The 17,164-nt window shown below is 46.4% G+C and overlaps 2 protein-coding genes across 9 annotated transcripts in view; one reads left to right on the top strand and one right to left on the bottom strand.

The window, feature by feature from the left end:
* ARHGAP17 (Rho GTPase activating protein 17) overlaps positions 1-2,422 on the top strand; it is a 67,625-nt gene extending 65,203 nt beyond the window's left edge. For 3 of the 6 annotated variants that reach the window (XM_048865782.2, XM_048865783.2, XM_048865788.2), the window contains one exon: positions 1,526-2,422. In XM_048865782.2, the coding sequence (XP_048721739.1) occupies positions 1,526-1,656 (131 nt within the window). In that variant the 3' untranslated portion in view covers positions 1,657-2,422. The remainder of the gene's footprint in view (positions 1-1,525) is intronic. The other 3 variants (XR_007358684.2, XM_048865786.2, XM_048865785.2) reach the window with 2 other exon arrangements.
* On the bottom strand, positions 215-16,757 carry TEX47 (testis expressed 47). 3 transcript variants are annotated; one of them, XM_048865790.2, is made up of 7 exons: positions 16,355-16,755; positions 13,738-13,807; positions 8,495-8,598; positions 6,676-6,740; positions 4,917-5,118; positions 4,228-4,387; positions 215-469 (listed from the first exon to the last, which is right to left on the bottom strand). In XM_048865790.2, the coding sequence occupies exons 1-7, from the start codon at positions 16,475-16,477 to the stop codon at positions 438-440; spliced, it is 756 nt and encodes a 251-aa protein (XP_048721747.2). In that variant the 5' UTR covers positions 16,478-16,755; the 3' UTR covers positions 215-437. The 3 variants fall into 3 exon arrangements, with proteins under 3 accessions (XP_048721747.2, XP_048721749.1, XP_048721746.2); XM_048865789.2 differs by lacking the exon at positions 215-469 and adding an exon at positions 3,141-3,201 and having other exon boundaries at positions 16,355-16,754; XM_048865792.2 differs by lacking the exon at positions 4,228-4,387 and having other exon boundaries at positions 16,355-16,757.
* Between the last annotated feature and the right edge of the window lie 407 nt (positions 16,758-17,164).

The raw sequence follows: 17,164 nt of genomic DNA on the forward strand, positions 1-17,164 counted from the left end.
TTCAGTATTAAACAAAAATTATTTTGGTCTACCCTTGAAACAAGAAGAAATCTAATTTTTTTTTAGTGGTGGTTCACCTAAATATATAACTTTGTTTACCATGCTGCTTGTTCTAAAATCTGGAAGGTTTTTATTGTACCTTTTATTATTCTTATTCCTAACAGTTTAGGCGCTTTGGAATTAAGGATTAAAAAGGAACAATTTCACTTATCACTGAAATTCAGCCACTTTATGGATGGTACATGCTTTTATGTTTTCTTCACACAACACCATAGTACAAAAATTAGAGAAGGAAATGCATATCTGACTGGTTGAATCTACACAGTGAATTTAAGTAAGCTGAAAGTTATGTAAACTGGAATCCTATTACAAAAAGGGCCATGGGATCTTATGACTTCATGTGGTAAGGACCCGGTTAAGCGTTCTGCAAAGAGCTATCAGCGTAGGACCTTCGGGACTCCAGTGCCACCTATAAAGACAGCAGTATCACTGAACTGCAGTAACCTGGATTTTCTAGGCCATTTTTTTCTGACACCCTTGAGCAAAGATTTACATAAATTTAATTTGTTGCTAAAGTGGGGAAGTAGCAGGAGTTATGCTCCTAAATTCTAATTCTACCTTTGCCACTGACAATCCCTGGGCCCAGATCTTCCATTTATGCATTTGTAAAACAAATAATACTTACCCATTGTTTCTGTTTGAGGCTTAGTGTTTGATATCTTTGAGCTCTTCAGGGGGGTTTAAATTGCCTCTCCATGAGCCAGAGGAATAAATTACTGATCTATGTCTTGAGAAACTGAAGTGTATGTGGCATATTATGAACACTTGGCTACTTTCCAAAACACTGAGGTGAATGCTTTCATTTAAACAGATAGCTGTTCTTTCTGGCTTTCTGTCCTGTTCCTAACAGCCACCAGAACTGCAAGATTCAGATCCCCTCTGTCACTTTCTGGATACCTCTCCTAGAAAGGGCCAGAACAAAACTCTCCCCTGTCATTGATCAAAGACAAACTACAAGATGTTCCCTACCAGCAAGGGGAAAGAAGCTGAACCCAACCCTTTCTTGGGACCATTAGTGTTGATTTTAAATAGTTTCTTCTTCTGCCTGTAATAGACACCTTCCCTGGATATCATACATGTTCGTTACTTAAGTAATGGGGAGGTATTTCTATAATACTCTTTATAGAATGCAAAATTCATTCTTGTTTCCTCCAGAGTGGGTGTCTACAGCAGAAGCTGGGAATATTACAAGGCAGTGTAATTTGACATTGAAATGTTCAGTTCTTTTTTAGCTTGTTTCTGTCAGGCAGGTGATGATGGGGGTGGCTGGGAGGAGCTACCCAAACTTCATTCAGTTTTTCTGAAGTGGCTTGTGTGCATATGCAGGCCCTGAACTTGCAAAACCTCTGTTAAGCTGTTGTCCTACCTGGATCTGTTCCTTTCCCTTTGTTTATAAGGAAATATACCTGAGATCTAATGACTGTCCAGACACTATACATTTTATGTTTTCCTGCTTTTTTTGTAGACTCCAATTCCAATGTTCAAGAACCACTTAGTAGCCTCTCTTCAGAGCTTCCTACAGAGTCAGCAAGCAAGGAATTGCACAACCATCTCATGCTTAATGTTGACAATGATACAGAAAGCACTGCTCTGTAAAAGAAAACATGCTCCAAAACTTTTTAAAAAACCTTTCTGTCCTCATGGAAAAGTTGCAAATCAAGACCTAACAGTGAAAAGCTTTTTTTGAAGATATGGTGGAACTGTATGAAGGCTCTACTTACATGTAAGGCAATCTAACCATACAGAAGAAGTTTAATGATCTGTGTCTTGACAGTGGTTTCAAAAATCCTAGATGGGAAGAGTTGATTACTGTGGAAATTTACATAGGACGCTTAATTGCTGCTAATACAGATGGCATTAGCAGAAATCCCAAAAGAATAAAAAGCAGTGTATCAGTTACTATTTAAAGTGCATGTATGGAAATAACCTACTTAATGTCACTGTTACTTTTGTTCCTAGTTCTTAGACATTATATTAAAAAGGAGATGCCTTGCAAGAGACTTTCCCTCACTGACTTGCTGCAGACTTTTGTTTTTGTTAAAGTATGAACCAAAAAATGCCAGAATGCTGGTGGTGACTGCTGGTTATCAGTCACCTGTCAAAACTGTGGATGTATTCCAGTGCCTTGAAGGACTGTCATATCATAGAAAGAAACTTACTGTATCTTTAACCATTTTATTGCTACTTTAAGTACTGACCATTATCTGTATGTCATAGTTATTTGTATTAACCATACCTGCTTTTTATGTGAAACTGTGGAAATGTTATGCTTTCATTTAAATTGGCTGAATTTTGAACATCTGTTTGGATTCATCAGTTGAGTGAACATTTATAAAATTAAAGGATTCTGTCTTTTGTTGTTTGAAGGCCTATTTATTCCAGTATCCAAATATAACTAACTTCTCCATGCATTTTTGTGATCCACTGAAAACACAATAGGACTTCAGTGCTGAGCTTTAACTGCTACTCTTTAAAGTGGCTACATCTGAGACCTGGTGCCTGTTAATTATTCAACCACAGAAAGTATGGCTGAGTGCTCAACTGATCTATCTTTCATAGACTATGCAAGAGAGAGAGAATCCTAGGACTGGAAGGGACCTCAAGAGGGACCATCTAGTCCAGTCTCCTGCACTCATAAGCAGGGCAAAGTATTATCTAGGTGGTTTTCTAGACCTTTAGGACTATCATACAAGTATGATTAATTTGTATTCTTTTGTATACAAGCTCATGCACTACCCATGTCCATTTGACCCTGCCTCTGAATTTTTTGGTATAACTCATGCACAGTGATTGTCACATTCCATAGTTTCATCCTGTCCTTGAAAGACTGTCTATTCACATTTCATATGGCAGATAACACATGCCTTACATTGAAGCCCTTTTCCTGACCCTCTCCTACTGCATAGAAGCTCCTCTTTCATACTTCCACTGGTCTCCAGAAAGAATGTCAGGTTAAAAGTGCATGGTCTCTAAAAGATAAGTGGATCCAGCATTCATGGTAGCTTGTTCACGTTGTTACTTGTAGAATTCAAGGGGGCCTTGAAGCGTGTTTTGTAAATAATGAAAACATGACATAATGCTAAGGAGGAAGTACTTTAGTGTATCATGGATACAAGTGACAAGGGGTAGGCCACACAGTTTCTGTGAGGAAGAAAAGATGAAAGCCTTAATCATTGAAATGGAATTGAGCCAATATTCATACAAGCAGCTGAAAGTGATTTCTTTAACCCTGCAACTCAAACTAGCCTGTTAATCAAAATATCAGACTAGCCCTTCGGGTTAATTGGGGGAACATGCTACCTCTTATAGGCCTTGTAGATTACACTTCAGTCCTGCAGCCCTCTAGTACTGTAGGGGGATAGGAGTGGTGTATTTCAGAATGGCTTTGTCTCCCACATTGAAAACAAGCTTATTCTAATATAGGTTCTGGAGCAAGGCTTCCCCCATCTACTTAGCCTCACTGCTCCCCTCACAGAGCAGAAAAGGTCTTGAGCATCCTTTCAGGAAAGCAGCTTGCATTCCTAGCCACCTTTCCTGGCTGGATTGGGAGGGGCAGAGCTATAAGCAACATGGTGACAATTGCAGGGACCTGTGTCACTGTGATGAACAAAATGGGCAACAGTTCTTGTGAAACCACCTTTACTTCTGATTTTTCCTCCAAGACTGAGTTTTGCGCTCTTCTCTTTCCCTCCCCCCTTCAATATGCACAGTTGGAGGGTCTAATCAGAAGCATTAAATGTCCACTCCTATTGAGCCCCTAAAAGGGGAGGAGATGGTGTTACCACTAAGACTAAGCATCAGGTCAAGATTCTAATCTTGTGCCCCTCAGGCACACAATCACATGCTGCAGCTGGAATGAAAAGCTCATTACTGTACTTGTGAAAGGACAATATTAAATATTTTCAGAGGAGGTGGTGACTTCATGGAATAACTTTAAAAGGCAACATTTGTTTAGAAGAGTTCTTAACAGGGAAGGAATCTCTTGTTAATAGGTACACTCAATTACAGTAATTCTCCAGGTTCCACTACCTGTTAGCATCCTTATACTTTCCCATAAATTCACCATTATGTGAGCTAGAAGTTTGGTTCCATAGGGTTCGTGTTTTGTACTATCTGCCCTCTAAACAATTCATCCCAACTAATTGCCTTGTAAAACTGCAGAAGTACCTGAAGCCATGGCAGGCTGTAAAGGATTGTTATACATTTTCAGAAATGCTTCTGGACTCATAAATTCTTTTGCCTTGCCCAAGTAGTTAATTGTTTCTGCTGGGATTAGAAGTTCTGGAACAAGGGTGTGTAGATTGTCACCAAGTCCCTTACTGCTCACCTGTGTGTGAAATAAAATTATAGTACTTCAGCGCAGTTAGACTTTTATGTTACAAATTCATTAAATACACCCAGGGCATTCCTATCCCCCAATGAAGGGAATGTGCTAAAGGAAGCATGTCTGATTTATCTTCCCTATTTACAAGTGGTGTTCTTGCTCTGCTCAGAACAATGGATCAGGCTGAGCTGGGTAACCAGAATTTAGAGGGTAGCTTAGCCCATGAGGTTGAAGAATGAAATTTGTATGGTTTTCAGCTTGTTAATGCAGTCAGTGATGGACTGAAAAGGTGTCACCAGTGGCTGCACCAAACAAGCTGGTGTAGTTTGGAAGACCGAGGTTTGAAATAAAAGCCAAGTGTTTTCTTCATTCCTCTCACTACACCATTCTAGAGTCCAAGGAGAAAGGCAGGTCAATGCACAGCAAGATGAGACTAAACCAGGACTTATTTGCATTAGTAAACTCATATAGTTTTGAAAAAAAGTTAATTTAGAATAGTAACTTGAACATTCTATTTTAATGTAAGTTTCACCTTAAAAGTCTTTGAAAGGTATGTTCCCAGTTTGAGGAGGAGTGTAAGACATTCAGTGACCACCTCTTCTGTAGACTCTGATTGTGTCACATCTTCCAGGTATGTCACAGGCAGTATCACCATTGTGACATACCACTGCAGGAAGAGCCTGGTTGGGATGTTATGTGACACCACTAAAATCTTAATTTCCTGTAACAAAGCACTAAGTGAAGAAAGTTAGCTGTAGTCTGAATTCCATCATTCTTCTGTACACATAAACGGTTTCTGACCAGACATGGTGTATTTCATAAACTGGCAATGTTTGATTACTTGCATCATATAGACCATCGCTATTTTTAACATCGTTTTTTTTTTAAACTTCCTGCCTATATTAGTGATCACCTAGTTCTATTTTGGATCTAACTGTTGATATGGTCTCCTTATCTTACCACATCTTAAGGCTCTTATCTTGAAGAGTAATTATATATTGTGGGGTGTGGTTTTATATTTATATATTATAGATGTGTGGTTTTGACTGGTAAAAGTTTATACATCTGATGAGTTTGACTAGGACAGCAGTCAATTACAAAATGAAAGCAAATGCCTGAGATATTTTCAGCATGTTAATAGTGTCTCCTTTACTGCATCTTGTGCTGGGGTGTACTCTCCAAGCTGCCACTGCAAGAACTGAATTAGGCCAGGTGGGCTCAATCACCCAATTAAGCTGTGAATTGGGGATATTTAGGCTGTGTGGAGGGAGCTAATTAGAAGAAGGCTCAAGATTGAGGGAACATGCAGGGCTTTCATAAAGCCAGGAAGGCAGCAACAGTGTGGGGAGCAGCAGCGAGGAAGCCTGCAGGAAGGGAGAAGGAAGGGGGAGAAGATGCATGGTGGGTGAGAGCAGTAAAGTTGATATAGACACACACCTTGATTGCTTGTTGAGGGTCCTAGACTCGAACCCAGGGCAGAGGGCAGGCCTGGGTCCCTCTGCCATCTGCTGCAGAGTGGCACAGCCTGAGGCAGTGAATTGGAAGGCTGCCTGAGTCAATGCAGGAGTGACCCAGTTAGGGCAGTGGGTGTGAGGATTGCATGACACTGTTGGTGGCAAAAGGCTTTGAAAGACCCCCCTGAAGAGGGAAAAACAGTGAGCTGGGCAGAGGGCTGAGTCACGAAGCAGCATGCTGCAACTCTGAGTGGGAGGAGAGCTGCAACAAGGGAAGAGAAGAAAGGGGGTGCTGAACTAGGCAGAGCTAATTGCCAGAAGAAGGTGCCACCCAGTGGCTAGTGGAGCACACAATGTCATACCTGTTCTTGTTCAAAGCACAATTTGGAAACTGTATAGCCAAATTAAATGCTAGGCATTGGATCTCAGAGGGCAGGAGAACTGCAAACAACTGAAGTCCAAGGAAAACAGAGAAATTTCAATGGAGGAGTTTGCCAACTTTCTTAGTACTCATTCCCACCTATCCAGTTTTGTATGGGATACTGAAGAGGAGGAAAAGAGCCATTCCTCCTTTCAAAAGAAAGAGGCATATGGCACCTGAAGAACAAGGAAGGATAAATACAGATAAATCTAAATGAGGAAAATATTTTTCACACTAAAATTAAAACGTAACCCACTCCATGGTCTCTCAGTGTTCAGCAGGGGGAAATACTAAGCTATTTCTCTCTAATAATTATACTGAATGCTCATTTTAACCCTAACAAATTCATTGTCATTCCTGCATTAAAAGTTACTTCCACATGAGCTGGTTTCTTTGAGCTCTTCTGAAACACTTACCTGGAGCCTTGCTTCTGGAGAGAAGCTAGAGCTTGGAGGATATGATATAATGTGCCGCTGGAGGACTGCAAAGGAAAAAGTGGGGTTGTTACAAAGGTTCAGTGTAAAAAACAACTGAATATAAAAATAACTGATCAGATGGTATTGGTGTATGATGAGCTTCCAAGCTGGATCATAGATGCTGAGGTGGAAACACTGCAAAGTTCAAGTGCTCAGCCAGAGCTGGGGGGCACTATTCCCTCTGGTACTGATGGACTCTACAGAGAATGTTGTCCCGTCTTCTTCACTCAGAATTGCAAATTGGGGGCATTACTTGAATAGATTGGAACAACATGGACAGTCCTAGAGACAACTGATTCTCAGTCACTAACCCCACCAGTAGGGCTGTAGATTCATCACAGTTAACTCACACGATTAATTGAAGTTTTAATCGCACTGTTAAACAATAGAATACCAACTGAAATTTATTACATATTTTTGGATGTTTTCTACATTTTCAAATATATTGATTTCAGTTACAACACAGAACACCAAGTGTACAGTGCTCACTTTATATTTTTTTTTTTACAAATATTTGCACTGTAAAAATATTTTTAAGTTCACCATATATAAGAACTGTTAATGCAATATCGCTCATGAAAGTTGAACTTACAAATGTAGAATTATGTACCAAAAAACTGCATTAAAAATAAAAATGTAAAACTTTAGAACCTACAAATCCATTCAGTCCTACTTCTTGTTCAGGCAGTCACTCAGACAACAATGTCACCTGACAGTGAGAACAGGCATTTGCATGGCACGGTTGTAGCCGGTGTCACAAGATATTTACATGCCAGACGCACTCAAGATTCATATGTCCCGTCATCTTCAACCACCATGCCAGAGGATATGCGATCATGCTGATGATGGGTTCTGCTCAATAACGATCCAAAGCAGTGCAGACTCATGCATGTTCACTTTCATCATCTGAGGCAGATGCCACCAGCAGAAGATTGATTTTCTTTTTTTGGTGGTTCGGGTTCTGTAGTTTCCACATCAGAGTGTTGCTCTTTTAAGATTTCTGAAAGCATTCTCCACACGTCGTCTCTCTCAGATTTTGGAAGGCACTTCAGATTCTTAAACCTTGAGTCGAGTGGTGTAGCTATCTTGAGAAATCTCATATTGGTACCTTCTTTGTGTTTTGTCAAATCTGCAGTGAAAGTGTTCTTAAAACGAACAGTATATGCTGGGTCCTCACCGGAGACTGCTATAACATGAAATATATGGCAGAATGCGGGTAAAACAGAGCAGGAGACATACTATTCTCCCCCAAGGAGTTCAGTCCAAATTTAAGGCTTGAAAGTTTTACAGTTTTATTTTTGAATGCAGTTCTGTAACAAAAAAAAAAAATCTACATTTGTAAGCTGCACTTTCACGATAAAGAGATTGCATTACAGTTCTTGTATGAGGTGAATTGAAAATATGATTTCTTTTATCGTTTTTACAGTGCAAATATTTGTAATAAATAAAATAAATAAATGGCATTCCATTGTTTAACAGTATGATCCAATTAATTTTTTTAATCATGCAGTTAATCACGATTATTTTAATTGCTTGACCGCCCTAATTTTAAGGTTCTAGTCCTTTTCTTTAAAGCCTTAAATGAACTAGACCCTTAGAGCCTGCCTTGCACTACATTCACTACATCAGCTAGGGTTGACAGGGATGGTTGGACAGATAGCACCCAGGGTGTTTGCACAAGAATCAAGGATACAGCTTTCACTGTGGGAGGCCCACAAGCTTATAGAATGTATTACCCAAGGAGATTTACTTAACCTACCTCTAGTATATGAAGAATGGAGCTGGGATAGAGGAGAAGTAGACCTGAGACTGGTTCTCCAAGGTGGTATTTTAATATGTTCTGAAACAGTCTTTCATGGTAACCTTATTTAAAAAACACAGGATTGGCTGTCATGTGGGAATATAGTGTACAACTTCAGAAAACTAGCATTTCACCTCACCCTATGCTATAGTCATAATGTCAGAGGCCATCAAAAAATGCGGTGAGTGAGCTGACTCTTTAAATCTAAGAAGAAACATTAAAAATAGTCATTGGCTTGGGAGTCTATTCTCTTCCTATAGGCACAAGACTCCCTAGGTTTTTTGAAAATGGCTTTGCTCAAGTATCATATTCAGTAAAATTGGGGCCAGCTAATCAGATTGATTAATGGCTAATATAATTAATATAACATTTCAGCAATAGGCTTAATCTTAACATGGTTCACCTAAAACTGTTGTACTTGGTGTATTAGCTGAGGCATGTAGCAAAGAGTGCCCAGAATTTCCCCTAACAATTGTTGCATTGAATGCTTAGCTCTGTCTTTGTTGTTGTGGTTGTTTTTTTTAACTGTGCAGCACCCAAAGGCCATACAGGTTGGGAATGCTTTAGAAATAACTCTGTGGGAGTTTTACAAATCCACATGGATAAGAATCCTTGCCTCTGGCTGTTGCAGCTAAATGTGTAGCTGTTTGATAAAGGCACCAATAACTACTGCATCCTCATTCATCAAGGTATTCAATATACATATACTAATCATTTGGTTTAACAGAAACAGTCATAATTGAATGTAGGTCATAGAATCAGTCTCCTGCTCTGAAAATAAAGATCTCCCCGTTCCCTTCAGGGTTGCTTATTGATAGCTGTGCTCTCATTTGCTCCAGTATTTAGTACTAAGCAAGGACTCTTGACAAGTGATAACTTTTTATTGCATTAGTATCTAACCAAATGGTAGGTTCATCGGTACTCCCACCCTGTAAATAGACTACTGCTTTATTGCCAGTCCATTATCTGTAGGTTACTTACCCTTTGTATGAAACATTTGCTATAACTGTGTAGTGGCTACAGCTTTGGACGGATGCTTAACAAAAAAAACTGAAAGAAAGGGGGAAAAAAATAAAACGCTAGGTATGGAATTAGAAGTGAGCTGTAGCTCACAGAAGCTTCTGCTCAAGAGGATGATCAGGCTGACATCTAGGGGCTGTCCCTGACCATAGCAGCATAAATCTTCAACTGTTACACCACTGTGAATGCATCACAGTAACTGCTACTTTCCATATTTTATTTGGAGTTCATGCCAAGTCTGATCTCTTTGAGGACAAAGCCAGCTCCCTCTGGTGTGTAACTGAAAAATCACCACCTACTGTAGAGAAGAAATGATTTAATGAATCACCGAAACCAGTACCATGGTGTGATAGCAGAAGGAAATGTCAACTACTTTCACACACTTCTTCTCCAGTTGGGGTTATGAAGTAATTGGTGTGTTGAGGGTTTGTTTTTTTTTTAAACTGTTTGTATTTATCACTTGTCATACCAAAAAAAAAAAGAAGGGTATGTTGAAAGGCTGCTATCTTTCTTTAACATATACTGCAGCCATCCCTGCCCCCTCTGCATACATGATGCATTGGATTTAAATCCAAGCGGTGCTGCTTAATTCACAATACTTAGTTCCACTGTCTTCAAAATAAAGTGAGGTCACGGTGCTCATCTTTTCCTTGTTGGTGATGAAGCTGTGAAAACAATGGATTCAGGTCCTCTTCAGCCATGACGCTGGTGTGTGGCTGACAACAACAGACAGGGCCCTGAGGGCTGGGAGGGTGGGAAACAGGCAGCAGCACTTTAAAAGTGCGTCTTTTACCTGATATCACAGGTTTGCTCTAGGTGTTAGGGGATAGGTATGCAGACGAATTTATGATTTATAATGGCATAAATGAGAAATGTATTTGTACAGCAAGCTTTGTTCTACCAGCCTCTAATTACTTCAGCAATGAATAAACCTGGTCTTGGTGGTCATATAATTAATTCCTTTCAGGATCAGCAATATATCTGGACTTACCTTAAAGGCAGTTTAGCTTTATTATAGGAGCCAAAGAGACTGGTGTATTCTCCCATGCCAGGTCTGAAGTGGTCGTTATTTAAGTTGTCATTAAAGCTGTATTGGGAACTCTATCCTCACTTTTAAAAAAAACCAGGAGTCCTTGTGGCACCTTAAAGACTAACAAATTTATTAGAGCATAACCTTTTATGGGCTACAGCCCACTTCACTGGATGCATTGAATGGAACATATAGTAAGAAGATATATATATACACATACGGAGAAGGTGGAATTTGCCATACAAACAGTAAGGGTATGTCTACACTACGAAATTAGGTCAAATTTATAGAAGTTGTTTTTTTAGAAATCGTTTTTATATAGTCGATTGTGTGTGTCCCCACACAAAATGCTCTAAGTGCATTAACTCGGTGGAGTGCTTCCACAGTACCGAGGCTAGCGTCGACTTCCGGAGCGTTGCACTGTGGGTAGCTATCCCACAGTTTCTGCAGTCTTCGCCGCCCATTGGAATTCTGGGTTGAGATCCCAATGCCTGATGGGGCAAAAAACATTGTCGCGGGTGGTTCTGGGTACATGTCGTCAGGCCCTCCCTCTGTGAAAGCAACGGCAGACAATCGTTTTGCACCTTTTTTCCTGAGTCACCTGTGCAGACGCCATACCATGGCAAGCATGGAGCCCACTCAGCTCACTGTCACCGTACGTCTCCTGGGTGCTGGCAGATGTGGTACTGCATTGCTACACAGCAGCAGCAACCCATTGCCTTGTGGCAGCAGACGGAGCAATAGGCCTGATAACCATTGTCATCGTGTCCGAGGTGCTCCTGGCAGCCTTGGTAAGGTCGGTCAGGAGCGCCTGGGCAGACATGGGTGCAGGGACTAAATTAGGAGTGACTCGACCAGATCATCCTCTTTAGTCCTGCCGGCAGTCCTATTGTACCATCTTATGGCGAGCAGGCAGGAGATGAGGATGGCTAGTAATCCTATTGCACCATCTTCTGCCAGGCAGGCAGGACATGAGGATGGCTAGCAGTCCTACTGCACCGTCTGCTGCTAGCCAAAGATGTAAAAGACAGATGGAGTGTCAGTGTGGGAGGACAGCATGAGCTCAGAGAACATTTCATCGCAAGTGCGTTTTTTTCGCCTTCTAATCTTCACTAGCCTCTGGGAAGGAGAAGATTCTGTGATCATTGAAACACATGCAGCTGGTGGAGGAAAAAAAAGGGACAGTGATATTTAAAAAGACACATTTTATAGAACAATGGGTACACTCTTTCACGGTAAACCTTGCTGTTAACATTACATACATAGCACATGTGCTTTCGTTACAAGGTCGCATTTTGCCTACCCCCACCACGTGGCTAGCCCCTCCCCTCTCCCTGTGGCTAACAGCGGAGAACATTTCTGTTCAGCCACAGGCAAACAGCCCAGCAGGAAAGGGCACCTCTGATGTCCCCTTAAGAAAAGCACCCTATGTCAACCAGGTGACCATGAATGATATCACTCTTCTGAGGATAACACAGAGAGATAAAGAACGGATGTTGTTTGAACGCCAGCAAACATACACTGCAATGCTTTGTTCTACAATGATTCCCGAGTACGTGCTACTAGCCTGGAGTGGTAAAGTGTCCTACCATGGTGGACAGAATAAGGCTGCCCTCCCCAGAAACCTTTTGCAAAGGCATTGGGAGTACATCCAGGAGAGCTGCGAATGCCAGGGCAAATTAATCATTAAACACGCTTGCTTTTAAACCATGTATAGTATTTAAAAAGGTACACTCACCAGAGGTCCCTTCTCCGCCTGGTGGGTCCAGGGGGCAGCCCTGGGTGGGTTTGGGGGGTACTGGCTCCAGGTCCAGGATGAAAAACAGTTCCTGGCTGTCGGGAAAACCGGTTTCTCCGCTTGCTTGCTGTGAGCTATCTTCCTAGTCCCCAAAACCTGCTTCCGTGTTGCCTCCATCTCCACTGAAGGAGTCAAACAACACGGTTGGGGTAGTGGTGGCTGAACCCCCTAAAACTGCATGCAGCTCATCATAGAAGCAGCATGTTTGGGGCTCTGACCCGGAGCGGCCGTTTGCCTCTCTGGTTTTCTGGTAAGCTTGCCTCAGCTCCTTAAGTTTCACGCGGCACTGCTTCGTGTCCCTATTATGGCCTCTGTCCTTCATGCCCTGGGAGATTTTGACAAATGTTTTGGCATTTCGAAAACTGGAACAGACTTCTGATAGCACGGATTCCTCTCCCCATACAGCAATCAGATCCCGTACCTCCCATTTGGTCCATGCTGGGGCTCTTTTGCGATTCTGAGACTCCATCACGGTCACCTCTGCTGATGAGCTCTGCACTCACCTGCAGCTTGCCACGCTGGCCAAACAGGAAATGAAATTCAAAAGTTTGCGGGCCTTTTCCTGTCTACCTGGCCAGTGCATCTGAGTTCAGAGTGCTGTCCAGCGCAGTCACAACGGAGCACTCTGGGATAGCTCCCGGAGGCCAATACCATCTAAGTGCATCCACAGTACCCCAAATTTGACCCGGCAAGGCCAATTTCAGCGCTAATCCCCTTGTCGGGGGTGGAGTAAGGAAATCGATTTTAAGAGCCCTTTAAGTCGAAAAAAAGGACTTCGTCGTGTGGATGCGTGCAGGGTTAAATCAATTTAATGCTGCTAAATTCGACCTCAACTCCTAGTGTAGACCAGGGCTAAGAGGCTAATTAATTAAGATGAGCTATTATCAGCAGGAGAAAAAAAACTTTTGTAGTGGTAATCAGGTAGACAGTTGACAAGAAGGTGTGAGGATACTTAACATGTGGCCTCTTACAAATTGTATGGCAAATTCCACCTTCTCCGTATGTGTATATATCTATCTTCTTACTATATGTTCCATTCAATGCATCCGATGAAGTGGGCTGTAGCCCACGAAAGCTTATGCTCTAATAAATTTGTTTGTCTCTAAGGTGCCACAAGTACTCCTGTTTTTTTTTTTTGGGGGGGGGGGGGGGTTGCGCATACAGACAAACATGGCTGCTACTCTGAAACCTCACTTTTTAAATGAACTATATAGAACCCAGGAGAGCAGCTGTTTCTGCTGGGTAGCCCTGAAATTTCTGCTACTCCTCACCTACCAGAGTCTGCATCCCCAGGGCAAGTATCTTACAAGTTAAATAGTCAAAAGGCAGATTGATGAAAAGATATTATTGTACCTGTAACCTCTCGCCTGTCTGCTCTTTCTGATAGCTTGGCAACAAAAAATAACCTGTGCAGCAGGAACTTCTAGCCAGGAAAGAAAACCAGACATGTTTACCTAAAAGCTGTTATTCACAGGCACTGATCACTTTTAACTGTGTACTACTCAAGTATTTGAGCACTTCCTAAGCATTAATGAAGTTAACCTAACAACTACATTGTAAAGAAGGGAAAGGAAGGAAAGAAGTAACATGTCCAAGGTCACACTGCAAAGGTGGGGAAGAGGTGGGACCAGAAAGGAATCCAGACTCTTTAGGGGCTGATTCTCCACTGTTTTGCAATTTATTTGTATTACCATCCTACCTAGGAGCCCTCATGCTGTTATTTATCTCTGTGCAAGATGGGTGCAATCCACTGCTAGTCGGGCCTGGTAGCATTGTACATTGTCTTGCATAGGGGTAAATGACTGCACAAGGTCATAAAATGGAGAGAATCAGGCTCTTTCTTTCTCTCATTTGGCTAAATTACTCAGTTTCAGAAAGCTCTGTCTGTGGGAGCAAAATGGCATTGCAAAGAAAGAGACCTACCAATAGCTGGTGCATGAATTTATCAATCTATCATCTCTCTACAAAAAATCCTGGTCCCCACTCGGAGACCCAAAGCGGTGACTCCAGCCCCCACTAAGGCTCACAGGCACCATGGAGGAGTGAGTTAGAAATAAGCTGGGCGTTGTTTCTGTACCAGGCAGCAGGGAGTCAAGGGCCTGGCTGGGAATGGTGCCAGCCGACAGGCTCCAGCGAAGAGGGTGTGGGGGGACAGAGGAGAGAACCGTGGGCCTGAGGGTGTAAGGTGGTCTATGGGCCCCATGCAGCGATGGGGCTCTCTAGTGGGGAGGGGGGTGCAGGGACAGGCCACTGCCTCTGGGCGACAGCTGGCCTGCTTCCTCTGACAAAAACAGCAGAAGCTGGAGGACAGCCCCCCGGTCTCCTCTACCACCACCCACCCCTCCCCCCAGCCTCCTCCACCTCTCACCCCCTCCTCGCCCAAACTACCACCCGCCCCTCCTCCAACTACCCCCTCCCCCAGCTTCCTCTACCCACCCACCCACGCACTCCCCAATCTACTCCAGCCCCCAACTCTCACCCCCTCCCCTCCTCCAACTCCCCATCTCTCTCCCCCTCCCCCAGTCTCCACCCCCCACCACATTCTTCAATCCACTCTCACCCCCTCCCCCCAGCCACCACCCCCCCACACCTCGCCCGACCCCCCACACCCCATTCCTCAATCCCCTCATGCCCCCTCCCCCCAGCCTCCACCCCCCCACACCCACACATTGCCCGACCCCCCCACCCCATTCCTCAATCCCGTCTCACCCCCTCCCCCAGCCTCCACCCCCCCACACCCACACAATGCCCGACCACCCCACCCCATTCCTCAATCCCCCCTTGACCCCTCCCCCCAGCCTGCACCCCCCTACACCCACACACTGAGGAACGGGGTGGGAGGGGGTCGGGCAACGCGCGGGCGTGGGGGGGGTGGAGGCTGGGGGGAGGGGGCGAGAGGGGACTGAGGAACAGGGTGGGGGGGGCGGGCAACGTGCAGGTGTGGGGGGGCGGAGGCTGGGGGGAGGGGGCGAGAGGGGACTGAGGAACGGGGTGGGGGGGGTCGGGCAACGTGCAGGTGTGGGGGACGGAGGCTGGGGGGAGGGGGCGAGAGGGGCCTGAGGAACGGGGTGGGGGGGTCGGGCAACCTGCGGGCGTGGGGGGGGCTGAGGCTGAGGGAGGGGGCGAGGGGGGATTGAGGAACGGGGTGAGGGGGTCGAGCAACGTGTGGGGGTGGGGGGGTTGGAGGCTGGGGGAGGGGACGAGAGGGGATTGAGGAATGGGGTGGGGGGGTTGGAGGCTGGGGGAAGGGACGAGAGGGGATTGAGGAATGGGGTGGGGGGGTCAGGCAAAGTGTGGGTGTGGGGTGGCGGAGGCTGGGGGAGGAGGCGAGAGGGGATTGAGGAATGGGGTGGGGGGGGTCGGGCAATGTGTGGGCGTGGGTGGGGCGGAGGCTCGGGGAGGGTGTGAGAGGGGATTGAGGAATGGGAGGGTCAGGCAATGTGTGGGTGTGGGGGGCTGGAGGCGGGAGAGGGGGCGAGAGGGGATTGAGGAATGGGGGGGTTGGAGGCAGGGGAAGGGGCAATGTGTGGGTGTGGGGGTTGGGGGAGGGGGCGAGGGGGGATTGAGGAATGGGGTGGGGGGGTTCAGGCAATGTGTGGGGGTGGGGGGGTTGGAGGCGGGGGAGGGGGCGAGAGGGGATTGAGGAATGGGGGGGTCGGGCAGTGTGTGGGTGTGGGGGTTGGGGGAGGGGGCGAGGGGGGATTGAGGAATGGGGTGGGGGGGTTCAGGCAATGTGTGGGGGTGGGGGGGTTGGAGGCGGGGGAGAGGGCGAGAGGGGATTGAGGAATGGGGGGGTCGGGCAATGTGGGGGTTGGGGGAGGGGGCGAGGGGGGATTGAGGAATGGGGTGGGGGGGTTCAGGCAATGTGTGGGGGTGGGGGGGGTTGGAGGCGGGGGAGAGGGGCGAGAGGGGATTGAGGAATGGGGCGGGGGGCGTCGGGCAATCCCCTCTCGCCCCCTCCCGCGCGGACCTTGAGCTGCAGCCGCCGCTTCTCCTCCAGGGCGCCGAGCAGGTTGCTGCGCGGGATCAGGGCGGGCACCAGGGACTCGGCCCGGACCGACCCCTTCGTCCGCGACGGGTGGGCGCCCGACATGGCGGCCCCGAGCGCCCCAGAGAGCGGCCCGGCGGGGGGGGGGAGGGGCGGCCGGCCCGGTGCCGTGACCCGCGGCGGGCGGGGCGCGCGCTCATGCCCGGGGGAGGCGGGGGGGGGGCTGAGCCCTCACGCGGGCGGGAACTCAGCGCCCCCGGCCGCAGCTGCCGGCTCTGACCAGCCCCCCCGCAAACCCCAACGGCCGCTGCCGGCTCTGACCAGCCCCCGCCCCCTCCCCCGCAAACCCCAACGGCCGCTGCCGGCTCTGACCAGCCCCCCCGCAAACCCCAACAGCCGCTGCCGGCTCTGACCACCCCCCCTCCCCCGCAAACCCCAACAGCCGCTGCCGGCTCTGACCAGCCCCCCCGCAAACCCCAACAGCCGCTGCCGGCTCTGACCAGCCCCCCCCCCCCTCCCCCCGCAAACCCCAACGGCCGCTGCCGGCTCTGACCAGCCCCCCCCCCTCCCCCCGCAAACCCCAACGGCCGCTGCTGGCTCTGACCAGCGCCCCCCCTCCCCCCGCAAACCGGGCGCCTGAGACACGGGGGAATGGCCGGGCCTTTGGACTCCGGCAGTTTGCGAGGCTGAAGTTATTCTTTACTGCGCCTGTGAGCCCCTCGCTGAGGTTTTATCCCATTGCCTCCCCCGGGCACAGGAGCAAACGAACCCGCCCTTCGCTCCGACTCGCTG

Source organism: Caretta caretta, chromosome 10 (genome assembly GCF_965140235.1).
Source record: "Caretta caretta isolate rCarCar2 chromosome 10, rCarCar1.hap1, whole genome shotgun sequence".
Taxonomy (NCBI): domain Eukaryota; kingdom Metazoa; phylum Chordata; order Testudines; family Cheloniidae; genus Caretta; species Caretta caretta.